This window comes from Lemur catta, chromosome 13, assembly GCF_020740605.2.
Source record: "Lemur catta isolate mLemCat1 chromosome 13, mLemCat1.pri, whole genome shotgun sequence".
Classification (NCBI taxonomy): domain Eukaryota; kingdom Metazoa; phylum Chordata; class Mammalia; order Primates; family Lemuridae; genus Lemur; species Lemur catta.
Window position 1 is genome coordinate 76,623,392 of NC_059140.1, and position 27,520 is coordinate 76,650,911.

The following is a 27,520-nucleotide window of genomic DNA, read 5'->3' on the forward strand; positions in this document are numbered from 1 at the left end:
CTTCTACATACATGACTACTTAATTCCCTAACCTTCCACGTTTAAATGTTCATTTGGAGTTCCATTATCATGAAATAGCTCTAGCAAAACAAAAGGAGGTCAGGCTTCCTGTCTGGTGGAGAAAAGCTTATGTAACTCAATGTGCCAGCAACGTAGTCACATCAGAGAGGAGGTCCTTCCCACCAAGTGCATCAGGTGCTGAGTTCCCTGAGCCAAAGGAGTTTCAACTTGCAAATTCCAACGTCTATTTCCTGTTGCAGAGGAACTGAGAACCCCAAGCCCCAGGCCATAGTCAGGACCTCCCATCTCCCTGGGAGACCTTCAGTGTGCAGAGGCACAAGTGGTAGAGGCGGGCAGAAAGGGTGGGCTGCCAGAAGCACAGAGAACAGGGCCGCCGGGGCCCTTCCTCCCCCTCACTCTGCAGCCCCTGGGACCAGGGTGTCTGTAAGGCTGGAGAGAAGGACAGAGAGGGAATGGGGACCACTCGCCCTGGTCTTCTTCTGCCACTGCCTGGGCTGCACAGGTCAGCCCTTGAATTAACTGAGGTTGAGAGAGGTGGTGGAGGGAGAAGGGGAAGAAATGAACATTGGGCTCTTGGGCTGTATCTGTAGCAAAACCTGCCTGGACAAGGAAAAGGGGATGTGACTCTGGTGGCAGAAGAAAGAAAAAAAAAAAAAAAGAAAGAAAAAGTTCTATGTTGGTCCAATGGAAAGATCGTACACAGCGGATGTTATGTTAGCCAACATCTGTGTGATGCTATGTGACAGGAACTGTCTTGAGCACTTTGGTATATTAATTCATTTTATCTTTGCAAAACCCCCATGAAGCAAATATTGTTATTGTATCCATTTTACAAATGAAGAAACTGAGGTATAGAAAATTTCAGTAACTTGCCACATGCCAGACAGTAAGTGGTAGAGATGGGATTAGAACCCAGGTGGTCTGACTCCTGAGTCCAAGTCCTCTGCACTGTGCTATACTGCTGGAAACTGCATGCCCACTAGCAATTCCACCTTTTTTACATGTACATGGGTATGTGATATATAAGTATTAACACTTTCTTCTTTCAGATTCAAAGAGAAGGCTGATAATGGTGTAACTTCCAGTACCTTTGAAAAGCAAATTTTATCAGCTTCTTTTTAAGGGATGGGGTCTCCATCCATCATCCATGACCCGATGGCCCAGACAGTCAAGGGGAAACCCCACTGGGGAACGGTCTATAGAGTTAGGACAAAACCTATGGCTGCTGATAGATTGCACAGGCACTATTGTCATATGCCTCTACAGACCACAGGGGCAAATGTGACTACTTTATTAATCCTCATGCTGTTGCTCTCTCAATGAATTTTGATTCAAATGGAAGCAAATGTGTAACTGGTACAACTTTTGGAAATACATTTTCATTTTTAATTCTAAAGGGAAATAGTAGCAATGTGTTTATTTGTAAATTCTGACCTCTTCTTTGACTTTACCTTGCACATTATTTTTGTTTTGTGTGTACATGGGAGACATTAGCATGTGAACCCAATCTATATGGTCACTTGGCCAACTAATTCATCCCACAGTGTTTCTTGTGTGCTTGCCGTGGCAGGGTCTAGGCACCCAGGCTAGAGGCAACTAGACACACTGTCTCTAGGCTCCTGGAACCAGTCAGGCCTGAGAGCTGACTGATTCCAGGTCATTCAAATAAATAAATACAATAGCAAGATGATTTTAGATAGGGACAGATATATTCAAGAGGACAATAATTCATGATGGTGTTTGAGAGATTATAGAGAATGGGACAGAACTATTCCTTAGATATCTCATCCTGTTTAATGAGCATTTATTAGGTACCTATTGTGTTACAGCAGCAACAAGAGATGGGAAATCAAGTTCCAAACAGGTTGACTTGTGAACTGTCTGAATTATTAGCAGAAAACTTCCTGCAATAATGATGATATTAAAATGCTAATGACATTAAAAGTATATCTGGCTCAAATGCTGAGGCTGAAATATGACTCCTGCTGGTCTGTGATTATGGGAACAGTTTGGTTAGAAACATCGACCATGCAGAGATCTCCGCTCCCTGGATTAGAACCTTAAGCCTGTGTTTGTTCATTACACAAGTAATCTGGATGCACTTCTCCCAGAGGCATTTAAAACACGCTAAGGTGGTGTTGCATAAAAAGCAAGCTCGTGTGTTCAGCAAATATAACCGGGTGAGCAGAGTCGGCGTCACTCACTCACGGAGCGGGAAGTGGGACGTCCCGCTGCCCGCAGCTCAATACAAGCCATGGACATTGAGAAGGTCAACTCCATGGACTTTGGAGAATTCGTGGATGTGTTTGGGAACGTCATTGAGCGATGTCCTCTGATTGCCGCTGCTGTTTGGTCCCAGCGGCCATTCTCGGACGTGGAAGATTTAGAGAAGCACTTTTTTGACTTTATTGATGCTCTGCCACAGTCCGGTAAGGCTTCGGTATTAGACATTCTCCGCAAAGGGCTTTCCAATATGCTTATCAAGATATGTTTATTTTAGTCTAGTTGCTTATACTTGGTATATTCATTTAGTGATTTTCATCAGAAGGTTCAGTAAGTTTCCCCAGGTTTAGTGGATGAGAGTCAAGCCCTTTTGTGCTTTAGGTCAGAAGTGGGCCGAGGAAGGCGGGCTGGCCAGGCTGAGTGGCTGTTAAACATTGGAGCTCTGAGGTCGCAGGAGGAACAGGGCAAAAGGCCTCCCAGTGATTTAGGGGCCGAAGGTCAGGCTGAGGGCCCACCCTCTCTCAGCCACTGAGTGTTCACTTGGGGAATGTCCTGCATGCAAGAGAGGAGCCAGCTGGATATCGGACTATCTCGGGAGCCCAGGGGAAAGAGCAAATGGCTGCCGTTTCTTCCAGAAGGGGCCAGTCTGGACTGGACTGCTGAGGAAGGTGAATTCGTTCAGATCAGCAACTCCCTGAGGGATTGAGGGGGAAAGAGGAGAATCTGAAGGAATCCCTCTGGAGAAAGGGAAAGGAGTTGTTGCTTTCTTCTGGGGAGAGAGGGACAAGGAGGCACTGCTGGGTGCGGGGTGGGGAGAAGAGGTGGAGGTTCAGGCTGACCCCAGGTGGCTCAGAACAATACACACAGCTTCACTGCAGGTCAGGGGCGAGGGTGGGCCGCCCAGGCTGCCTCAGGGGCTGTTGTGGATACCGTGTGAAGGGGCCTTCCGCAGACCCCTGGTGGGCAGACTTCTACTCCACAAAGGAGCCAACAAACAGAGGATTGGCCCTCGGGGCAGGCTTGGACATCGTGGATGGCTTCCAAAGGTCAGATGAACATCTCCAAAATAAGGAACTCATTTTAATTCATTTTAGGCACATCTAGGAAGAGCGGAGGGTCATGTTATAAAATTAAATTGACAGGAATGTTGGGGCCATGTTGACCCTCACCCACTTCTTGGGCCCTCTCCATGGCTGAGCTCTTGGGCTCCCCCACTGGGCTCAGGCCCCAGCCCCGAGGGAGCCGGCAGGCCCGGGAGCCTCCTGACCACAGCCACAGCCCAGCCCAGAGCTGCGGGGCAAGCTGGCAGGAGCAAGAGCCCTGGGAGGCCTGCTCGCAGTGTCTGGAGGGAAGGTAGAGGAGGCAAAAGGGGAGCCTCCTGAGCCACAGGGGAAAATAATTTTTAGAGGGTATGAATGACTTTTTTTTCTATCAGGAAAGAAAAAGGAGGGAAATCCCATGATTGTCTTAATAACCAAGGGGATGGTGGGGCTGAGGTGGGAATGTGTTGAGAGAGAAAGCTAGCAGAGCATGAATAATTTAAATCTATTATTCATCTGTTTGTCCAGTTATTTAACACACAAATATTTGGGGTTTATTGCCCTGTCCCTGGAACTTAGATTTAAAAAAATTAAAATTTCTCTATTTCCATTTTTTTTTTTGCTACCAACTCTTACCCCAATCCATTTGACCACAGGTTCTAGTTAAGGGTGAATCCAGTCGTGGTCCTGAGCACAGTGGGGTGTGGCCAGGACTGCGTACTGTTTCGATCCCCATCCTCGTCCAATAGATGCTCTGCCTTCTGGCCAGTGTCAGACTCCAGACCAGCGACGGAATAGGATATTGGGACTTAATAAGGGTTTGCTGGATGGAGGAATGAAATTGTTCCAAAGGTGATGTTGAAAGATGATGGATCCTGGTACAATTCCTTCCCTTTTAATATTTTAACTGGGGGGACTTTAGCCTTAGGTCAGTGGGACAAAATGGCCAGAGAGAGTGTGGGCCAACTGGACAGCTGTTGCTTTGCACTAGACACAGTTCTTTGGAGGAAGCTCCCTGCTGGTGGAGGCTGCTATTGGGCCTATGCTGCTGTCCACACATGTCTCCGAGGCAGCCAGGAGCAAAGCCTCAATGCTGTCTGGAAGCCGCTCCATATCTAATCATCTTAATGACATTAGATAAGTGATGTTAGCAGTGGTAATAATGCGAAAAACAAATAGCTTAAATTTACTGAACTTTTACTACTGGCCTGTTCCACACATTTTTCCAAACACTTTGTATGAGTTAACTCATTTAATCCTCCTAATAATCCTATAAAGTAAAGAATAGTAGTAGTATTATTACCCTCACTTTACAGATGAGAAAACTGGAGCACAGAGAGATTAAGTAACTTGAGCAAAGACACGCCTTGAGAAAGTGGCAGGACTGGAATTCTAATAATCCCAAGAGTCAACCCAACAGCTTTGGAAGAAAGTGGCAGGACTGGGAGTCAAACCCAACAGGTTTTTGAAAGATTTTCCAATGAATCAAATTCTAGGAATACTTTAAGGGGTTTCATTCATTCATTCATTCACTAATATATTCAATTAACATGAATGCTTGATGTCCCAGGCCCCATGGTTCATTGTTTACATAATCAGATAAAATGGCCTATTGTACAATATGGTAACTGTGGTTAATAATAATAATCTTTTTTATACCTGAAAATTGCCAAGACAGTAGATTTTAAATGTTCTTACTACCAAAAAATGTTAAGTATGTGAGGTGATGCATATGTTGAACAACTTGATTTCATTATTTCACAATGTATGCATATATCAAAACATCATGTTGCACATCATAAATATAATAATTTTTATTTGTAAAAAAATCAAATAAAATGGGATTTATTGCATGGTCTACCTTTACCCCTCGGATAGTAAGGAACACTCTGGGTGAAATAGTGTCTTTGAATCCTAAAACTGGAAGGGACCTTAGAGAGATGATCGGGATATGGTGATCTACCTAGTCAAGAATTTTTGATGATCTAAGGAAACCCTCCCCCATTAACATGAAAATTGGGTTTTAGCGTAAAACAAGGTTGAATCCTTTTAGGTTATGCTATGATTATTACTGGCCACCAGGTGGCAGTCCAAGATTAACATTTGACTCCAGCACTAACTGGCACAGGACCCTCTCTAGCCAATCAGTTCTTCTAAAAGTGAGGGGAAGGAGTTCCAGGCAAGAGGAACGGCAATTGTGAAGGGACGGTTGAAACACACACACACACACACACACACACACACACACACACACTCTGACCTGAACCAATTCAGAACTGATTTCTGTTAAAAATCAAAGAGCAACACAACTTTCTTAAGAGTTAATTGTGCATTTGTTTGTGCGTTTCAGAATTACAGTAATGCCATAATTTCCTACTTAATACTTATTTGAGAACATGTTTGTTTCTGATCTGAATGAATGAAGGAGTTGGATACTAATAATTTCCTCATAATACAAGCTATGAGGGTTTTAGATCAAGCTATTAAATGTGTTTATTTGGTCATTCAGTAAAAAAAAAAAACAAAAAACACAACACTCCTTTCCAAGAGTGATGTATTGGTTGATAAATACCTACTGAGTGTCCACTGTGCCCCAGGCATTGTCCTGGGCACTGGAAATTGAGCAGTGAACGAGTCCCTGCCTTCAATGAGCTTACATTCTAGTGAAGACAGACAGGATTGAGATAAATAACTATGATTATTTCAGATTCTAGAAATTATTAGAAAAATATATAATGTTGTAGAAAATATATAATAAAGAGTTCTTTCTTAGGAGGTGGAATTTAAGTTTAAAACTGAAGGATGAGAAGGAAGCAGACAAAATCTAGGATAAGGCCACTCTAAGAAAGGGAACCTGAGACCAGAATGCACTTGATGTTTGGGGGCGCAGAAAGACCAAGGTGGTTGGGGAATAGTAACAGGTGCAGGGATATGAGGAAGAAGAGGCAGCAAGGGCCAGATCATGCAGAGCTGTTTAGGTGTATTAAGAAATTTGGTTTTCTCCCCTTGCAGTGATTGACCACTGGCTTTACCCTTTAGGATGGTTGTGTGGGGGCTACATCAGACACAGGGGGACCAGGTTGAGGGGTGCAGCAGCAGTACAAGTGGCAGGGGAGGTTGCTTGGGCTGTGGTGGGGGCAGTAGAGATGGAGAGATGTGACTGGGTTTTCAGAATAGATCTTAGAGTTAGAGCAGACAGGATTTTTTTTTTTGTTGATGGATTTGTTGGAGGGGAGGTGGATCAGAAACAAAGCTGAATTAATGATAACTCCTAAGTTTTTAGTCTGAGCAGCTGGGTGGGTGGTGGTGCCATTTTCTGAGGTGAGGAAGACTTAGAATTGAGAGGACAGGACAGAGAAGGAGCTTGCTGAGTCTAAGACACCTTATAATTATCTAAATGAATCTGTTGATGGTCAATCGGATCATAACAGAGGAACTCCATGAAAAACTAACTGTTAAACTAGATCTGGGTGAGATAAAGAATCCATGGCATATAAAACCCTGGGATTGGATGAGAATACTTAGTGTATTGCTGTAAATAGAGAAGGGAAGAGATGTGAGCACTGAGTCCTGGGATACCTCAGTGTTTGTGATCTGGCAGAGGAAGATGAAAATAGGCAAGTCATGTCTCCAAAGGCAACTGAGGACAAACTTTTAGGAAGGAGAGAGGGCCAAGCAGGTGACATGCTCCACAGAGGTTGAGAAAGAAGAGGCCAGGGCATTGACTTTGGGCTCAGGCAAGATGTCCATCATCTGTGACCTTGATGAGTGCAGATTGGTTGGTGGGTGGGGCTGAAAGCTTGACAGAGTGGACCTGGAAAAGGAGGAGGGGTGGTGGAAAGGTGAGGAGACAAATCCTCTCCAGTTTTGCTTGGAGGAGGAGCAGAGAAATAGGGAGAAACTAAAGGGCAACAAGGAATCAAGAGAGGGTTTTCATTTTGTTTGTGAGGCAAGTAATTCTAAGGCATGTTTGCATGCTGATGAGGGCAAGGGGGTGGAAAATGGATATTTGAAATTGCATAAGCAAAGTCTTTGAGAAAGAGAGGGGCTGGCTTCAAGAACGCAAATGGTGGGGTTGGTTTCGGATAGAAAGGACAGACTAGCCATTGTACCAGGGGTGAGAACACATTTGTGGCTATAGAGCAGGGAGGCAGGTGGACTGGAATGGGGTTCCCAGCTTCAGTGGCCACTGTTGTCTGCCCTGTTCTCTCATTGAAACAATGAGCATCCACTCTGTGCCAGGAATTCTTCTAGGTGCAGAAACTCATATCCTGTGGTCCTGACAAATAATACGTGTCCACACCTGCATCTCTAGATATGACACCCCGATGGCACAAGCGGTAAGTCCAGAATTTCAGGAAAACCTGAGGAACGGGCAGCACCGAGATGCCCTAAGGAGCGCAGGCCATTGACTGCTTGGCTGGAGCACCGGCATTCCAGGTGGGGGCAGCCTAGGGACAGGAGGCAGGGAGGTGGCAAGTACCCGCCCAATCGACAGCCTCCCGCTGGGTTTATGGCTACAGCTGGGCGTCCCTTCAGGATACAACCCGCTGGCGCTGGCGGGGAACTGGGTCCTTGCTGCAGGAGGGTGGGCCGGGTGGTCGCCATCTCCCACCCCTCCCCGCAGTGCTCAAGGGTTCAGAGGTTTGCTGCAGTGAAGACGAAGTCTTTGGCCTGGCGAGGTGCCGTTCTGTTTCTTCTGAGCTACCATCCTCTACCTGACTCCTCACACCTTTTTCTTGTTATATGCAGCCGAGGGTGCGTGTGTGTGCGTGTGTGTGTGTGTGTGTGTGTGTAAAGTTCTTCTTTAGTTTCTTCTTGTGCCTTTTGCGCTGCCCTTTTCTTGGCCTCTTTTCTCTCTTCCCCGCAAGAGTGGAAAACACATGTTCAGTCCTAGGCAAACATTAACCCCGGGGATGTTTTCAAGAGGCGAGATAAACCCTCCGGAGTAAGATGCAAGGCCAAGAAGGGCAAGGGGGAACCTGGCGCGGGCGCTGCTCGGCCGCCTCCCTCTGCCCCGCGGGCTGCGCAGAGGTCCAGGAGGGGGCCGTAAGGGGACAGACCCCAGCCCCACCCGCACGCCAGGGCCTGTCTCCACCCCGCAGCTCGGGCTGATCCTCCAGAAAGTATGAAATTGGGGAGAAAGAGAAGCGCCCCTACTGGGCGAGGTGACCTAGGGGCTGGTTTGAACCTCTGAATATGTGAGGGGGAGGTGCGGGGACTGTCCTGCTCATCCCCGCACGGAAGCCGCCCAGGACGCGTGGTTTCCCCTTCTCCGCAGCTGGGGACCCTTTGCCGATCCGGGACTCATGGCCACAGAGGGGATCCGGGCGGGGCTTGGCGTCCGCGCTGTGCCCGGTTCGCCTAGAACAGGCAAGCGGCCGTGTGGCCGGGACAACAAGGGCCCAGGGCTGAGGCTGCTCCCCCAGGTGGGGAATTTAACACCTACATTTTCGCATGACCCGGATGGGGCTGGACTTGGGGAGAAAGAACCAACTCCTGTTTGCAGTGCCTGAGCGGCAGGGCACCCAGGAGAGGGGTCTAAAACAGTGCTAGTACATGGATGGGATTATTGGTGACATGAGTTTCATTTTGAACTCCCTTTAACCTTGCAGGGGCAGGTGCCCCGAAAACGCCTGTGATTTGGAGTTGATGCTCCAGGCAGAGTGCTGAGTGACCTAGAGCAGGCCACCTAACTCTTTCTGAGCCTTCACTGAATCTTCTCTTACATGGAGACATTATCCCCAGTTCTCCCTCCCTCTTGGGACTTTGGTCTATGAGTTAGATGGGGCACTCTCACCCATCCTTCTACAGGACAGAAACTATAAGGTTTGAGGAGGAGTTGGTTATACCATAATAAAAGGACTCCTCCCCCCAGCTTTATCAAGATGTAACTTATTAAAGTGTGTTTTACATGTGCCCCTTTTCTAATAGAGCCTCACACCTGTTCTCAGCACGAGTGGCTGACAACTGCTGTACTGAGATACCAAGAGCTAGTAGTCCTGTGGCCACCAGTCCAGTTCCACTGCGTTTACTATGACTAATAATGACTGTTTATGTTTACTGGGCATTAGACTGTTTTAGGTGAATGAATTGTCTTTAATCATCATAACTACACAGTAAGTTAGGTGTCACCTTCATTTTACAGATCATGGCTCCCTGATCACCATGTCTGAAATCTTGCCTAGCAGGGAGGATTCTAATTCTCACTTTAGAGAGCTAAACAAAATGATTGGCCAGGGCTCAGAGAAAGCCCCTGGGTTAGGACTTAAAACTCCAGGTATGGGCTGGGAGCAGTGGCTCAGAGTGTAACCCCAGCACTTTGGGAGGCCGAAGCAGGAGGACCCTTTGAGGCTGAGAGTTCTAGACCAGCCTGGGCAGCATAATGAGACCCCTCTCTACAAGAAAAACAAACAAAAAAATTAGCCGGGTGTGGCCCACACCTGTAATCCCAGCTACTCGGGAGGCTGAGACAGGAGGATTGCTTGAGATCAGGAGTTCGAGGCTGCGGTAAGCTACGATTGTGCTACTGCATTCTAGTCTGGGTGACAGAGAGAGACCCTGTCTCAAATAAATAAATAAACAAACAAACAAACCCAGGCATCACACCAGGGGGTTCCAATTTTAGGCCTAGGAGATTAGGTGGTGGGTGGATGCAATTTCCCTAAATGGAGGAAAGCCACTTTCTTTCAAAGGACTGTGGAACTCCCGCTGAAAAGGGTTTCTTTGTAGTTACTCATCTGTGAGGCTCTTTGGATGCCTGATTCCAGAAACCCAGAACTCACACTTAGGGTCACAAAATTCTGGGCATTTATTTGCCACACCACATGGATGTTATCCCCATGAATCCGCCCGCCCCTGCCGGTTCTCCTTTGCAGCAGAACGAAACCCATTCCAGGGTTTTTGCAGGCAGTCTTCAGGCACTTTCGTCCGGCCCCTTTCGACATCAAAGCCCCCCTGAGAGCAAAGGACTTTGAAAAGATACGAACTGCTCCGGCTCCTTATCGCGTCCCTGCTCCCTCCCGATCGAGTCGTAAATTCCGAGCCTCCGCGGCCGCCCTCTCTCCTCCACTCTTCTTGACCCAAGGTCTAAAAAGACAAACCTATGACTTCCCGCCTCGGCCCCGGGTCCTAGTCCGGACCAAATGTAGCGGGGACGGAGAGGCCCACGGTCCAGGATTTGTTCGAGGGGCGGGCGCAATGGGTTTCCCAGATTCGCCAAGACACCGCGGCCTGGGGACCCTGCTTTACACTCCCGCAGCCTCCTTCGGGGAGGGGCGGGGCAGGGGGCCGGACTCGGCCGGCTTACGGCGACCCAGCCGAGCGCTCGGTACTCAGCCGGCGCGCCCTCTCCGCTGCACCGTGCGGAGCTGGCGAGGTGACGCGCTCCCGCCACGTGTCTGTGCTTTCCCGCAGGCCAGGAGGGCATCCTGCGCTGCCACCCGGACCTGGCGGGCCGCGAGCTGCAGCAGGGCACGCTCACCGCCGAGTCGCAGCGGGAACAGAGCGGCGCGGGCCTGACGAGCCTGCGCGCGGACGAGCGGCTCCAGCTGGCCGAGCTCAACGCGCAGTACCGCGCGCGCTTCGGCTTCCCCTTCGTGCTCGCCGCGCGCCTCCGCGGCCGGGCTGCGGTGCCGCTCGAGCTGGCGCGCCGGCTACACTGCCCGCCGGCACAGGAGCTGCGCACCGCCCTGGACGAGGTGAAGAAGATCGGCAGCCTGCGCCTCGCCGACCTCTTCGGCGCCCACCCCGCCGGGCTGTAGCTGCCACACAGGCCCGGGACCCGGGACGCAGGGCGGGACGAGCGGGGGCCGGGCCTGGAGCGATGGGTCCTGGGTGGGAGGCTGACTCGGGCCTGCAGCCAGCGTTCACACACGCGCACGAAGGAAGTGGAGAATTGAAGCATTCATACGAGTAATGAGCCCTTTTGTCCACTCACCCACACGCGCACGCGTTGCCAAAATATCTATATCGTTTAGTGCTTTGCCCCGATTTATCCAGCTCACTGCTTCAATTCTTCATTCCCTTTGCGGCCTGTTGACACCACCAGCCTTTGTGGATTGCAAAGCGCTTATCCAGCTCTCGTTGGCTCCCCACCCTCTCCTGCTAAGCCTGAGCTGCAAAGCAAAACGGACGGGAAAAGAATCATTTATTCCACAGCGGTTTGTCTTTTTTTTGTTTTTCTTCCCCCGACATTTACATGTGAGCAGAAGCGGCTTTCTGGCTCTGGGGCACCTGCGGGAGCCGGAGCTCGGAAAGCAAAACGCTGGCCTTGGCCCAGGGCTCCGGGAAAGCCGCGGGAGGGGGTGGTGGTCCGGGAAGAGCCCGGCGAAGGGCCAGCGTCGGGGAGGCGCCCCGTGGAGACCTGCGGAGTAGCTGCAGCCATGGCTCCTAAGAGGGGATGTGTGTGTCCGCGCTAGATGGGCCCGTCAGGAGCGGGCGAGCCCCTTGTTTCTCCTGGAGGTCAGCCCTTGGGGGTTGGCTCGACTGTCCTGGGAAAGCGATCAGTTGTTAAAATAGTAATACTCATTGAGCAGCTGAATGTTGTAACCGCCCCCCTCCATGAGCAGGACTCCATAGCGCTGATAAAATGGAGGGAAATGCCTGTAGACATCTTTCCAGGCAGAGTAGGCCGAGTCTGGGGAGCTTGTCCACACCAGGGCTTCAGAGCTGGATTAGGCTGGGCAGCTCCCTGCACCAGCCCCGGGAATGTCCACTGGGGGAAAGTACATGAGCATCATGGAGGAGGAGCCCACCACCCTCTCTCTGTGTGTGTCTCTTTCTCTCTCTCTCTCTCTCTCACACACAGGTGTGCCAGGCCCCAACATATACTACTTAGGGTTCTTATTGTTGGAAGAGAAACATACCATCCATGTCCTCCCTAACACAGACAACATAAGAGGTGAAGGCAGAGCTAGCCTTTTTGAAGACAAGAATTTCCATTAGTGACCAGCCCTGTTCAGGATTAGCAGCTGCAGCAAGAAAACCTTTCCATAAGCTGCTGGCCACATTCTTGGTTCTGGGGCTGATGTTTCACAGAAATTAATCACTTCTAGAGCACTGGGAATTTTAGACAAGGAACTCCCTTCCCCTTTCCCATCTTTCTAATGTCCCCTGCTAGTAGTAAGGGTGACGGAAAGAGAAGCTGGTAATGGGTTGGGTGCCAGGGAAGCAGGGTGCACCACCAGCGTCCCTGGGCTTGTGCCCAGACACACCTTCTTTGGGCGTAGGAGCACCAGGTGCACATCAGGAAGGGAACTCAATGACTCAGCGCCTGTACTTTGGGACCTTGAGGCAATGGTGGGGTGCCCGACCAGGGCTGCACACCTGTCTCCCTCTAGCCAAGGTAACCTGGGGGATTTCCTGACATACACAAGAACCTGCTGTTTGGTGAAGAGGATTTTCTGACCCAGGATTCAAATGCCACAGTCTGGTATTTGAGACTCAGAATAACCCACTGTACTTAGGGCACTCTGTCCGACCCGGGGATGAATCCAACGCTTAGATAAGTGGGCCTCCAAAATTTAGAGTCCGTGCTCTTTACGTAAATGAGCTCAGCAGGCGATGCACAGAACCCACCGGGGCAAGACTCCCAGAGGTATTTGTTAGCAGGAGTGTAGATGCGATCTGGCCGCGCAGGCACGACCCAGGTGTTTCCAGTTACACAATTACATTTCGACAGTTCAAAGCTTGTCGGAGAACTGTTTATCCCTGTGGGGCAAACTCTGGATCTGTCCCTTTCTAAGGAGCTGGGGGCGGGGGGCGGGGGGAACGAAGAGCTGGCTGCGTAGTGCCTCTTCCAAAGACGCCTGAGCACTGGCAGCCTGGAGGGCAAGCGCAGGACGCGGGACGTGGGCGCCGGGCTGGGAAGGACCCCGGCAAAAGCCACTGGTGGCTCTTGGAGCGGAAAGGCAGAGGCTATTGCTTGCGCTGGTGGGTCACCTGCGGCTGCTGAGGTCTGGCAGGTAGTTTTCTTCCGCCGTGTCTTGGCTCAAACAGCGACACGCCCTGGGCTTCTGCCGGCCGCGGCCTGGAAGAGACACTGTCCCGCTTCCACCCTCTGGTGCGCAGGATGCGGGAGACCAGCCCGGCCTCAGGGACCCCAGCGCGCACGCCAGCCGCGGCTGCGGAGTTGAAGGGACCGCCCAGGGCGCGCCCAGTGAGCGTCAGGGGGCGCAGAAGTGGTTGGTGTAGATTCCACGGTGAACAATTAATATTTTACTTACTAATTCGTTAAAAACAAAACAAAATAAAATAAAACAAAAAGAACCACAGTGGCAACGTTAAAAAGAGTTGGAAGGCAAGGAGCTGATTTCAATTTTTGTAACGCGAAAACCCATCCATGCACACGCCCTTGCTGGGAGGGGGCGGCTTTGCTAATTTTCGTTTTCCTTTGAAAAGTCCAAGCCCAGTCAGGCGAATGCTCCCGCAGCTGCTTGGAATTCATGAGCAGAATCTGAGGTTGTGGCTCAGCTATGGAACTGGGAACCTGAATGGGACCTCCTTTTTATTTACCCAGAAAGGTAGGCTTTTGGGGCTGTGTGCCCAAAAGATGTCTACAGACACTAATATCGGAAGAAAGGGAAGGGAAAAAAGCAACACAAATTCCATGCATAACCTTTATGCATTTTAAATTTGCCACATTTCCAGAGAGTAGCCACAGGATGTCGGTGCTGATTCAAAAAGAGAGAAGATCTCTTTTCAGAAAGTATTTACTATGAGACAAAAGTAGATGGATACCTTCTTTGTCAATTGGAAAAAAATCTGGGATGGAATTTATAGAAAATTCACCATTCAATAAATTGTAGTTAGTTAGCAGGCGCCTGTGAAAGAGAGAAATAAATAGGATGTGGAAAGCAGTCAGAATTGTAGCAACAGCAGAACCTGATTGTTTTGGTACTATTTGGTGTAGGGGTGGGAGTGGGAAGTTGAGATTCCCTGAATCATACTAGTTGGTTTTGTATAGGGGATGCAACGTTTCTGGGGTGGCACTAGTCATAATTAACATCTGTACAGACTGCTATAGGTTGCAGAGAATGCACATATTGTAGCTCATTTAGTTTAAGGGACTTGAACAGCTAGCTGTGCGACCTTGGGAAAATTACTTAACTTCTCTGGGCCTCAGGGTCTCCTTTGTAAAATGGAAAGATTACACACAGACTCTAAGACCCCTGGATCCCCTCTAGAGAATGTAGCTAGCAGGTGGGCCTAGTGACTCAAGGAAAGTTGAACCTTTACCCAAGTCCTTCCTTTAGCCACATAAAACTTACCTAGTAGGGCTTCCTAGGAACATATTTTCATATGATAAACAAAGGTCATTCCAGGTACAAGACAATAGTGAGTGAACAAATTGTCAGTGGAAAGCTGTCCATGCCAAAGCTTGGTATGCTGGTAACCTTCGGTTGGCACCTGCTCAGAGAACCTGATTCTCCCTGGCATCAAGCAGTTTCCCGTGGGGTGGAAGCTCTGGCTCCCAGTGGGGGTACCAAATCCCAAATTCCTGATACTCTCAAATCCCCTGACTCTTAGGGATTTAAATCATCTCTGTGCTCACCCACCACACAGACTTACAGTGCATAATCCAATGCCCAAACTCTGTCTACTAACCCTAATTTCAGAAGAAAGGAAGAAAATGGGCAATGACTATTTATTTGCATAATTTTCACCCAGTGAGCAGAACCAGATTTCTACGCCCAGACGCTATCCCCTCTCCTAAGGCTCTTTGTTTTCCTTGATCTCCTGGCTATGAGAATATATTTTGGATAGAGAAACATAAAAAATGTGTTCCCTGCCTGGGTCAGAAAGCTTGGTGGTCCCTCCACAAGAAAAGCAAGACCACTGTTTTTCCTTATGCTATCCTCCTGCATCCTGGTCCTTGCATAGTAAAACTTTAGCCCAAAAATGATCACTCATGAATTGAGAACTTTTCCTCAGGTAGAGAGGACTAGAAACCCAGTTTGCTTGGGAGGAAAACGTTCTTCACTCTACTGAGCAGGACACATCTGCTCTTGTGAATGAAGCCTGGGCAGCTGTGGGCAGCTGCGACCCCTCCCTGCTGTTCAAGATGAACATGTTGGGTTCCACTGTGGCCTGATGGGGCCAGACAGGTGGCGGACTCTGGGGAGGCCTCACAGAAAGGACACTGCTATTGATTTCATTCCGGGAGATGTTAGCTCAGTGCGCAGTGGCAGGGCAGGGTGGGGGTGCTGGGGTCAAACCATCCATTATTGAGCCTTTCTTTGTGTGAGTGGATGGCTCATTGAGTGCAATGGCTGAAAGACTCCCTAAATGCCAAATTAAGTAGAGATTGAGCAGTTTTTCCACAGCACAGTTACAGACTGGCAAGCTGAATAATTTTATCAGACAATATTCTCTTCCCTCTTACACTTCCTTAATTATCCTGGGAATTCAGATAAATGCAGGGTGAGGGTTTCTTGTGCAGGGGAGAGGGGTATGGTAGGGCTGCGTTATTTAGATAATTTTCTTGATCTAAAAAAGATTCAGAAAGTAGACTTCCATGCTAAGGTGAGTAGAGACAGCCTGTCCTCTCTGGGTTATGTGAGTCACTGGGCTCCCCAGTTTCCAGGAGCCACAAATAGCAGGCAGAGGCAGAAGCAGGTCCCCCAAGGCGGAGCAAACACTGGGGACCTTTGAGCAGGGAGGGAGCTGTGTCAATGATCTGTGGATTTAAGGAGTGTCTCATCTGCCTGGTGGGGCAGCCTGCCCCTTCCGGAAGCCTCCTACTCCCCACCCCTCTTCACAGCTCCTGTCCTTGCCACTAGCAGGGTCCTGGAAGCCCAGACCCTCTCTGAGGAATGCAAAGTGGCCTCTACTGTTAGTAACAAAGAGATGTCCCTTTGATAACCTGGTTGTTGTTGCCCCTGCAGTTTTCTTGTCATTTTATTTACCTGGATCTCTTTCTTCCCAACATTTTCTGCCCTTAAAAATGGGCTCTAGCCATGGCATCATGGGGTCACAGCTTCAGCCCCAGCCCAATCCCAGCCTCAAGCTTCCCAAACAAATTTGCCTCCCCCAGAACAATTTGCTACAGCCTTTTCTGGCCAGGTGGCAGCAGCAGAGTGGTGACAGAGAAGTACAGGATGGAAGGGTGCCTTCAGCACCGGGGGTTAGGATGACCATCCCTGTTCCTTCTGGGGTCCTCAGCTCCGGCCAAAAGTCTCTAAGAAACCCACTAAGCACTTTGGGTCTAGGACTAAGAAAGCCCTGCATAGGACCCTGATGCAGGTGGCTCCTGCACCCTCCCAGGGCGACACACCTGCACTCAGAAGCTGGAGAGGCTGCCCCTGCCAGAGTGAATCTCCAGAGGACAGCCATGGGCCACCAACCAGAAAAGGGCTAGGGCTGTCCAAATGGAAAGACACCCAGGCTCCTGTCCCATCTGCCATGTTCTACCCCTCCCTACCACAACCCTGCCCCTCCCATGGTCCTGGCTTGGCCCTCTCTTGGCTGAGAGGGCAACCTGGATGTAGAAGGACACTTCCATGCTGAGGAGTTTGTCCAAGGACATCATTTACAGCTCCTTTCCCCTCACCAACAGCCCATACCCTGAAACCATAGGCAGGCCAGGCTACTGCCATGGAGACCCATTTTTGCAATGAGGGAAACTAATTGGTTTTCTTGTTGGTTTCCTTTTCATGGCTGGAGCACCCCAAGCCGGGCTCAGGCTTCCCTGTGGCCTGGCCAGCTCTGGGGCCCAGCTTCACCCTCAGGGTCAGAGCAGCCTTGGCGGTTCCCAAAGCAGTTAGGTGTGCGGGCCAGAGCCCCTTCTCCAGGGCAGCGCACAGAGACACAGCTGGAAAGCTGGGACAATTAGCCAGAGGCCCGCAGCCCTGGCCATAAAAACACAGGAAGCGGCCACCACAGGGTGGAGGGGATGGCTGTCCCCAATAAAGCGATTGTTCCAAAGAATGCCTGCATTCCGAAGACACAGGCTGGAGCCTCGGCCTAGGCTTCCAGAACTCAGGCCTGGGGTGGGGTGAGCTTGTGGGGGATGGAAAGGGGAATTGTGTCTCCAGGAAGAGGAGGAAGATGTTTGCTAGATCAAAAGTTCGCAGTGCCCACCACTTAACCTCCCACATTCCCGCCCCATCAAGACTGCAGACATCCCTTTCTGCCCTTCCCTCAATGATTTGGGTTTTGTAATGGGGTTTGCAATTTACTTCCGGTTTTATTTCTTGGGAAGTCTGAGGACACTCAGCCGTCTGGGCCTGGCCTGGAGGTCCCCCAGGAGGATCAGCTCTGGTCTCCTAACTCTTGAGTGGGAAGCTCCTTAGCTTCCCAGTACTCTGCTACCCCCAATTTTAATCTTCTTGTTCACAAAACACAAAGTGTGGGAGGAACCAGAAAACACGGGATCCTGGCCCTCGGCTAGTTTTGATCTCACTTGGGTCTGTCCACAGAGCCAGTTTGATGATTGTCACCTGCAAAATGGGGAGGACAGTAACGCTGACTTTGTCCCTCATCCTGGGAAATATGAGGCTCGGACACTGGAAAGTGCTCCAGAAATGACAGGATGACGCCGTCGGTGACAAATGCCCAAGAGAAGCGCTTGACAATGAGAACCAACAAGTGCAGGTCTTCAGGAGAGCGGGGAGCGCCCGCGGGTTCTGAGAGCTCTCAAAGCCACCTAATCAGGCTACTCAGCCCGCCGGGGCCGGTCGCGGGGATCCTCATGCCCGAGTGTGGCAGCGCCGACTGGGGCTCGCAGAGGAAGCAAACAGCGACCGCGGGCCCACTCCATGCGATTGCTGAAATGGAGATGGGCGCGCGAGCCAAATCCCGCTGCCTCTGCAATTCCCGATCCAGGCTGCGCAGCTCCGGTCCCCACGGTGGCCACTTTCAGCCCTGGGTCCCTGGACTGAAGCGCTCCCAAAGCCAGGAAGGTTCCTTTCTCAACTTTTCTCCACTTGTAGCTTTTCATTAGCAATAATACATAATGGCCCTGGGTTGCCTTCCCATTCCCTAGAGATGAAAAACAAATTTATCTGAGAATGTTTTACTATGTAAAGGAAAGAGTATTTTTAAGACATAGGTATGATGTAAGGCATGTAAGTATCCAGGTATGTATTAGCAGAAATTCTAGGCTCCCTTTTCCTTGATTTTTAACCATTTATGTAAGTATAATAGACATACAAGTTTAGCTCGATGAATTTGCACAAACTGAATGAACACACGGTGTAATCAGAAGCTCAAGAAACCATTACCAGCACCCTAGCCATCCCCTCTGCTCCCCTCCAATTATGCCCTCCCCCGTAACCACTAGCCTAACTTTAACCACAGGTCCATTAGTTATGTGGTTAAGATTTTTGATTCTTGAATGTAAATGTTTTAAAAATAAATTGCTTTAATTTAACTCAAATCCCAAAATGTAAGATGAATTCGAAGATGCAGCCTGAAGCTAGAATCATAGTTTATCTTGTGCAGAAAGCGAGTGATTTCTTTGGGCAAGAAAATAAACGATTGGCGGTGACAGTTGTTTGGGGCTGCGAGTGGTCCTGGTCGGGGAGCGCAGGGCAGGAAGGAATCGGCCTATCTCTTTGGGCTCTCCTCGTCACCTCCCGGGTTTGGTCAGAGACGTTCTCATCAAAGCAATGGCTTCCGTTTTCTTTTCTCTTTGGGGCAGAAGGAGTTTCTTGACCGCCCCCTTCCCTGCAAATGCATAAACAACGACTGCTCTTGTCTCCAAGCCCAGATTCCCACCAAGATAGCTTTCTCTCCCCCCTCTCTTTTGCAAGTCTCTTGATTTCATTCTTTGAACCTGTGATTGGAGGTTAAAGTGCACCAGGTTGGAAGGAGGAAGCTCTTAACAATAAAGGTTTGAATATTTAGCTGTGATCAGGTCGTGGCCCTCTCGCGAGGTCCCCCGCTTATCTTTTAAAATGCAAATTGTGTTTCGGGGGGTTGTGCGCTGAATGCGCGCTGCGCCTCGACGTCTCCAGCCATTGGTGTCTGTGTCATTACTAATAGAGTCTTGTAAACACTCGTTAATCACGTAAGGCCGCCGGCCTGGGGCTCCGCACGCCAGCCTGTGGCGGGTCTTCCCCGCCTCTGCAGCTCAGTGGGAAGGAGGTGGGAGGAAAGAAGGAAGAAAGGGAGGGAGGGAGGGAGGAGGCAGGCCAGAGGGAGGGACCGCCTCGGAGGCAGAAGCGCCGCGAGGAGCCAGCGGAGCACCGCGGGCTGGGGCTCAGCCACCCGCCGCTCGTCGCGCCCCCTATCCCCTTCCCCTTCGCGCCCCTGGCAGCCTCCAGCGTCCTTCCCCAGGCAGCATGGTGAGGTCTGCTCTCGAGCCCTCGCCGCCATGTACGTGAGCTACCTCCTGGACAAGGACGTGAGCATGTACCCTAGCTCCGTGCGCCACTCAGGCGGCCTCAACCTGGCGCCACAGAACTTCGTCAGCCCCCCGCAGTACCCGGACTACGGCGGTTATCACGTGGCGGCTGCGGCTGCAGCGGCCGCGAACTTGGACAGCGCGCAGTCCCCGGGGCCGTCCTGGCCGGCCGCGTACGGCGCCCCGCTTCGGGAGGACTGGAATGGCTACGCGCCGGGGGGCGCAGCGGCCGCTGCCAACGCTGTCGCGCACGGCCTCAACGGGGGCTCCCCGGCCGCCGCCATGGGCTACAGCAGCCCTGCGGACTACCACCCGCACCACCACCCGCACCACCACCCGCACCACCCGGCCGCCGCGCCTTCCTGCGCCTCGGGGCTGCTGCAGACGCTCAATCCCGGCCCTCCGGGCCCCGCCGCCACTGCCGCCGCAGAACAGCTGTCCCCGGGCGGCCAGCGGCGGAACCTGTGCGAGTGGATGCGGAAGCCGGCGCAGCCGTCCCTCGGAAGCCAAGGTGAGCGGCGTCGGTGACCCGCGCGAGGGCGCTCTGGGAGGGCGCGGGCTGGCCGCTGGCTGTGGGGCGGCTGCGCGTCCAGTGCGCACAGGGGTGTCCCGGGCTGTCTGTCCACGCCAGGCGGGGGAGGGCCGGGGGACAAATTCGGGAGACTCTGGCCTCTCGAGGGTTCTGGTTACTGCGCCTAGGAGTGGATATTCTGAGTCTCACAACACCGTGTTCAGTTTGGGGCAGAGGAGAGGCTTCCTCTTTCCAACAGTCCGTCATTCACAACCCTAAGATACCTTTGGAAAGCCCCGGGGAATGTAGGCATGAGCACGGCTGCACGGGAGCCGAATCGCGTCCTCCGCATTTGCTGCCGCCCTCGTTCCTTGCGCAGCTGCTGGCCGCGGAGGAGAGGGAGCCTCGAACTGCCTCGGGCCGGGTCTAGACCATTTCTCTCCGCGCTCCGCGCTCTTCTTCCGGATCTGAGCCACCCATGCAGAGGTGGCCTGGAGGTTGTCAGGGAGATGTCGAGGCTGCGCAAGGGGCCAGGTTTGGCCATTCGGGCCAATTCAAGGGATTCAGCGAGCAGAGGGAGTGGAGAAAGCTGCTGTCGCTGGAAAGAAGGTGCTGGCTCCAGGAGCTAAGGGGAAGGGGGCGCGCCCCGTCTCCGAACCTTTTATCTGTGAAGGGGTTATTCTAAGCAAAAGCTGGAAGGCTAGGGACAAGAAACAGCGGGAGTCCTCTCGTGTCTGCGCAGAGGGCAGGGAGAGCGGGAGGAAACCTTGGTGGGGATTCAGCCTGTGCTCCAGATAGGGGTCGTTTAACCAAATCTTCCTTTCGAGGGTGTCACGAGTGTGTGTGTGCGTCTGTGTGTGTTCAAGACTCTAACTTTGCTAGACTATGGGGCTCATTGGCTCCTTCTGGTGTTGGGATGTGTGTCAAGTTGGCAAGAGCGAATGGGTGTGATGGGGAGAGTTCTATTTGCGTCCTCTTTTACTCCAAGAAGTCTTTCTCCAGACCTCAGCGCTTCCGCTTCTCTCGCTTCTTTCCTTGCTGGCCCAGTCGGGCTCGCATGCAGGTTATGGCCACTTTGCAGAGGTTTATAGCCAATTACAGCCGTATAAATCAGAGCGGCTGCTGGGGCTGTGTCTAGGCATCAGTTTCTGCATCATTGTGCACATGCGGAGAGTCCTGGTGGGAAATACGGCCGGTCAGGCAGAAGGCCACAGAGTAGCCTCGGGCTGGCCCCGGACACTTGGCTTGGTCCCTTCCCCAAGAAGAGGCGCCCTCAGGGCGCGCTCCCAGACACCCACCTTCTACATAGCCTCACTGGGGCGCGGTTGGCCGGGGTCGCTGGTGGCCTCAGGGAGACTTTTTGCGTGTCCGGAGAGAGTGGCAGCGGGGCCAGGGCCTGCGGTTGTGGGGGAGGGAAGGAAGCCGCCGGGGCCCAGGCCGCGGGGTCAGCAGATGAGAGGTCGCTGTGAAGTCCCGCGCCGAGGTGGCAAGGCCGCGGTTGGCGCCGGGCGCCCTTGTGATGTTAATGTGTGGAGGCCGCGGCCCGCGAGCAGAGCCCTACTCCTCTGCGGAGCGTCATCTGTCAAGGGGCGGAGGGGAGGGGGGTACGCGGCCTGGTCCGCTTTGATATACACCTTCCCAGCCCTGCCATTGTCTCTTTTAGGGCCCGGAAAGAGGGTGGTGACTTTCGCAGTCAATAATGAATTCTGACAAGTCCCTCTCATTCCTCCCCTCCTTCAGCCCCTCGCCTTGGTTCCCAGGGGGTGTGGGGCGCCTCCAAGGCCTTGGGGTCGCGGGCCCAAGAGCGCACAGGGTCCTGGTCCCCGCGTCCCCCGGCCCTCCCGGGACCCTGAAAGGGCAGCACTCGAGCAAGGGCCGCTCCGAGCCCCCTCAGGGCGAGTATCGCTCCTGGGGTGTTCGGCTGAGGGAACTGCCCTGCGCCCCGTTCCCAGCCCTGGAGGCGTCCTTTATGGCTCCAGCCAGGTTCCAGGGCCAGCCCCACCTTATACTATCTGCGTGACCTCGTCTCATTTCCAGTTTCCTCATCTGTGAAAAGTTGGCGATCGGGGGCGGTAGGCCTGTGAGCGCGCCCAGCTCGCAGACAGCTCTCAGGACGTGTCAGGTCCCTGCACTTCCCCGGCTGGCGCGGGGTCGGGGCCGCAGCGCCCATTCAAATGCGCCTGCCGGCCGTGTTTATGTTAATGCGCCTGGCGGGGAGGGGGATGAAAGCCGGGGCCGCCATTTGCTCAGTAGTGGTAATTCAAACAGAATGCGGTTGTTATTAAGGCATTGAAAGGGCTTTTCTTTGATAAGATCGCCTTGTCCGGCATTGTTTGCCGCTGTGTTCCCCTTTCAGCGGCTCGGGGGGAGCTCCCTCTGATCCGGCCTGTATCTTCCCAGGGCGCTTTTGTTGTGGTTTGCAAAGGGTTTTACCTGAACAAAGTCGGCCTGCGGGGCATTAAACACCTCCAGGCAACTCCCAGACCCTTCAGATCTTTCGGTAGGACTGGGCACAGGGCGATTGAACCTGTTCAGCAGCAAGAAGACCCCGACCTGGGACCGAGGCAGAGAGAACAGCTCCTGGCCAGGGCTCTGCCAAAGGCTTGACCCAGGACAGAGCCGGTGGAGACACCAGGCTCTGGCTGCTCCAACGTTGTGGACACTATTTGTCAAGGCCCTTCAGTAAAACAATCAATCCAGGATTTAATATGTTGACTCAATCCAATGAGCATAGATCACTGGTCAGGATAGCTCTAGCCGGGTTTGCAGCTGGACTAAATGGAGAATTAGAACGAAAAAGTGCCACTGGCCAAATTGGGTTCTGGCAGGTAGAAAGTGTCCCGGGAGGACTGGTTTTCTGCCTGCCAGCATAGATTCCGAATGCCAGAGCCCAGCTCAGAATTCCACCAGATGAGCCTGGTGTGTCTGGGGGATGACTCTGGTGACTTGAGGGAAGCTGTCAGCTCCTGCACCCCATTTTCCACTTGTAGTAAAGCAAACAGAAAGTAACCCCACCTCCACCTTTGCAACACATACGCACAACCCCAGCTGTGTTCAGGGTGGGCTTCCATTCTGGTAGGCCTGAAAATCTGGATATTCACTGGACTCTGGCGGCCCCACCCTGCCCCCACTTTCCCTTGGTGCCAGTATGATATTTGGTTTACCAAAAGGATGGTTGTGTTCTGCTATCTTCTTTGTGTATGAGGTTTTAGGTTTTTTTTTTTTTAACTTTTAAAAACCACTTAACCCCAAGGTTAGTTTAATCGCCCCCCCAGCCTCCTCCCTCCCTCCAGGACCCTCTGGGGGGTCTTGTCAGGCCTGGCAGGAACCAGCCAAACCGGGGCCCCCCAGGGTGGTGGAGGAAGAGAAATGGCCCCTGGGTTAGGGAGGTTTGTCATTACCCATGACTGATGGGCTGCCTTGCAGTCCTCAGTGCTAACTTCTCCTTCCTCCACAGTGAAAACCAGGACGAAAGACAAATACCGAGTGGTGTACACGGACCACCAGCGGCTGGAGCTGGAGAAGGAGTTTCACTACAGCCGCTACATCACCATCCGGAGGAAGGCCGAGCTGGCTGCCACGCTGGGGCTCTCAGAGAGGCAGGTGGGAACCGCCCAGGTCCCCCTGGGCCTGGCCGCTGCCTGGGGGGGTGGGGGGCGGCAGGAGGGTTAGCAGCCTGGCCACAGGGTCCACCTAGTTCTGTGGGCAGATTACAGCAGGAGAATGCCAGCATTTGCCTTTGCAGTGCTTTTTAAAAAGCCTTCTTCTACTTCTAGTCCTTTTTTATATTGTTGATTTTTTTTTTTCTATTTTGAAGGATCTGGGAGGTGTGAGAAAAAACCAAGAGTGTTAGTTTAATCCAGAATTCCATTTGGGTCAATAAAGACTTATTAAAACCTTTTCTCTTTTTTCTTGGTGCTGTACTGAGGGAGGAAAAAAACAATTTCTGCTCATAAAAGCTAGAGGGGTGAGACCTGTTTCATGAACAGTTTCTATAGATAGTCTAGAAAAAAGAGGACAAATTCACAGCCAGGAAGCCATACATTAAAACTCATTTTCATCTCCAAGGTAAGGAATATTACATTTCAGTTTAGCCTTGAGGGGCCAAAGGTTGTCATTTGAAGTACACTGGCCTCCTCTTGCTTGTGTAGAAAGGGCCTTGCAGTTTCTATTTTCCTAGGTCCTGAGACTCTGAACTTTTCCAATAAAGACGTAGATAAAGTTGCTTTGAAAAAACACCTGGGGAGCAAGGAAGGAGGAAGACTCTTCTCATGAGAGTGAATTAGGCTTGGGAATGTCTGCAGGGTTGGGCTGTTATGGAGATATCCAACAAAAGCCTCTAGGAGGGTTTAGGGTTCTTTAGTTGGAGAGAGAGACATTGGTGACACTGCCGGATACTGTTCCTCTTTTTCCTCTTGTCCTCATCTTCACTACAGTCTGTTTTTTTCCGCCTTTCCATTTCTAGGTTAAAATATGGTTTCAGAACCGCAGAGCGAAGGAAAGGAAAATCAACAAGAAGAAGTTGCAGCAGCAGCAGCAGCAACAGCAGCAGCCACCTCCACCGCCTCCGCCACAGCCTCCCCAGCCTCAGCCAGGTCCTCTGAGAAGTGTCCCAGAGCCCTTGAGTCCCGTGTCTTCCCTGCAAGGCTCAGTGCCCAGTTCTGTCCCTGGGGTTCTGGGGCCAACTGGAGGGGTGTTAAACCCCACTGTCACCTAGTGACCCACAGTGGTCTGCAGCGGCAGAGCAATTCCAGGCTGAGCCATGAGGAGCATGGACTCTGCTAGAATCCTCAGAAGAGACTCTTCCACTCCCACCCACAAACTCATACCTACAAACCTAGCTCTCAGAGGAAAAATGCGGGCCAGGAGTAAAGACAAGTGGGATTGGGGGGCCTCAGGGAAGATATTATCCCAGATTTTTACTTTTTCCGGTCTGGCTTTTTCTGCCACTGAGGAGACAGGAAATAACCACTGGGCTTCATTCAGTACTGGCAGAAGCATTGCCTGGACTGACTACACTGAGCAGGCTTTCACCTTCCTCCTCCAAAGCACTCTGCCTCCAAGATCTGCATGCTACAGTGCTGGTTGGAACTGAGGGGAGAGAGGGACTCAGGAACAGCACCCTGGAGCCAAGGTGGCTGCCGTCTGCCCACTGCCATCCATGGCCCAGCTGGCCCTCCTGCCTCCAGGGCAGGCAAGATTTAAACTGCAGAAGCCAGAGGCAGCTAAGATAGAAAGCTGACTGACCAAAGACTGCAGAACCCCCAGGTGGCCTGTGTCTCTTTTCTCCTCCCTTTCCAGACCAGGAGAGGCTTGGCTGGTGTATGTGCAGCGTGTGGTGTAAGGGGGTGGTTATTGGACTCCAGGCCTCACAAGGGGGCCCGGACAGGGCTTGTTTAAAAAGCCTGTCACCAGAGCTTCTCTGGGCTGAATGTATGTCAGTGCTATAAATGCCAGAGCCAACCTGGACTTCCTGTCATTTTCACAATCTTGGGGCTGATGAAGAAGGGGGTTTTGTTGTTGTTGCTGCTGTTTGGGTCGTTGGTCTGTGTAACATCCAAGCCAGCATTTTAAAAGCCTTCTGGATCTATGGGGAGAGAACTGATATGGTGAAGGGAAGTGGGGGGTATTTGAACACTGTTGAATTTTTTTCTAAAAAGAAAAAAGATAAATGAGCGTTCTGGATTTCAGAGTCTGTATTTATTTTTTTTAGTTTTTGTCTGGAATTATTATTCTTTTTTTGAAGAAATGAAATACCTTCTCTGCTTGCAAGCTAGAATCAGAAAAATCAGGGAGTGGGTGGAGAAGGTTATCTGGACAGCCTCATTTTACCCCAGAGCGTCAGAAGCCTGAAGGAGCAGGTTCTGAGACCTTCCCTGCCCCCAAGCCTGAGCCCTGCCTTGGAATGTGTGGTTCTCCTGGGGGTGCCTTTGGGCAAAATGCACATCTGAATGGTCAGCTGCTTCCCAGCAGCTGGGAATTATTGGGGGTGGGGGTGAGAGGGCCCCTCATAGCATCTCATCAAATACACTGGGAGGCGATTGCAAACGCCAGGCAACTCCCCTCTTCAGTGACACCCTCCTCCCTGGGGTGCCCCACAATCCAGCTAATTGAACATAAGCATTAAGTGGGAAAAAATTTTTCTCCCGTTTTCCCAAGACAACATTTCCATGAACATAGTCTTCTGTGAATCACTGGGCATTTCCATGAGCCCTTTCTGCCTCCACTCTCTTCGCTGTCCCCCCGGTTTTCTTATCCCATCCCCTCCCACCCCCACAAACTAGAATTCAAGACCCAGTATAAGAAGATCTCTTCAGTGATGGCTGCTTGTTATCTGGCCGATCTCTTGGGGACCAGGCTGTCGCTCTTGAGGTTTTTGGTCCTGGAGGCCCCGGAGCTGGACGCTCGGGGCAGGGCCCGGGGGAGGCGGGCTTTGCTCTCCATTTCTTCCCACCAGCACCTTACAGCCTAATCAGCGCCTTAACAGAGGGAGGAGGCGCCTCGAGGGCTGCTGGGGAGGATGAGCAGAGCTGGGAGACAGCAGGAGGCATAAATACCCTCTGCAGCGCCTCCCCAATTCCGCGGCCCTTCCGGGTGGCGCGTTCCGCTCCAGGATTGGGAAAGGGGCTCTGGCGGCTGGGCCCACGGGCGCCTGGCCCGACTGTGGAGCGCCGGGCGCGGGGGCGGGGGCTGCCTGACCCGGGGAAGCCGCGTGGGGGTTCGCTGGACGAGGGGTCCCGACGCAGGGCCGCCGCGATCCCGGGTGCGCCCCCCGGCCCGCCCCGGTCTCCGGGCGCAGGGAGGGAGCGGCGGCCCGGCGCCCCAGCCGCGCCCACACGCCCGCCCCCTGGCCGCCGCCGCGGTTGCTATGCGTTGCTGTGAAACGCCTGTCAATAAATGTTGTTTGGACAGTGGAGCAAGAGCACAAGGGTTGTTTGCTTAGTGGTTAGAGGTTCAAAAGTCGTCATTGTCCCGCTGCAAGCGATTACACGTTCTTCCCCTTCCCGGGGCTCAGCCCCCTTGCGCACGGACCGGGGGCCAGGGAGGGGCGCTCGGCTTCTTCCTGACACGCAGGCACCCGGCTCGCTGCTGCGGGACCCCCCCACCCGCCTCCCAGACCACCCAAAAGCCGCAGAAACCAGGGCCCTCCCCGGCAAGTGAGGCCACCGCGCTTCCGACGCCAGGACACCGCATCACCTGAGGAGACGTCCAAGGGAACAAAGGCCATGGCACCAGTGGGCAGCGCAGCCTGATGAGTTGAGGGAGGTCTGCGTGGGGTGCCCAGGGTTACGTTACACCAGGTGACTTCGCGGCTCTGAGCGCCTCCCACACCGGGCTGTTTCAGCGCCCTGTCATCTCTTGGGCCGCCAGGGGGCG

The 27,520-nt window shown here is 52.3% G+C and overlaps 2 protein-coding genes across 3 annotated transcripts; both read left to right on the plus strand.

The window, feature by feature from the left end:
• Nucleotides 1–2,225: 2,225 nt before the first annotated feature.
• URAD (ureidoimidazoline (2-oxo-4-hydroxy-4-carboxy-5-) decarboxylase) lies at nucleotides 2,226–11,495 on the plus strand. Its single transcript, XM_045566847.1, has 2 exons — nucleotides 2,226–2,450; nucleotides 10,701–11,495. The coding sequence occupies exons 1-2, from the start codon at nucleotides 2,276–2,278 to the stop codon at nucleotides 11,045–11,047; spliced, it is 522 nt and encodes a 173-aa protein (XP_045422803.1). The 5' UTR covers nucleotides 2,226–2,275; the 3' UTR covers nucleotides 11,048–11,495.
• Nucleotides 11,496–19,602: 8,107 nt separating this feature from the next.
• CDX2 (caudal type homeobox 2) lies at nucleotides 19,603–24,860 on the plus strand. Of its 2 annotated transcripts, none has more exons than XM_045566848.1 (3): nucleotides 19,603–20,143; nucleotides 23,601–23,746; nucleotides 24,609–24,860. In XM_045566848.1, exons 1-3 carry the CDS (start codon nucleotides 19,603–19,605, stop codon nucleotides 24,858–24,860), a joined length of 939 nt encoding a protein of 312 aa, XP_045422804.1. The 2 variants fall into 2 exon arrangements, with proteins under 2 accessions (XP_045422804.1, XP_045422805.1); XM_045566849.1 differs by having other exon boundaries at nucleotides 23,601–23,742; nucleotides 24,609–24,747.
• Nucleotides 24,861–27,520: the final 2,660 nt, after the last annotated feature.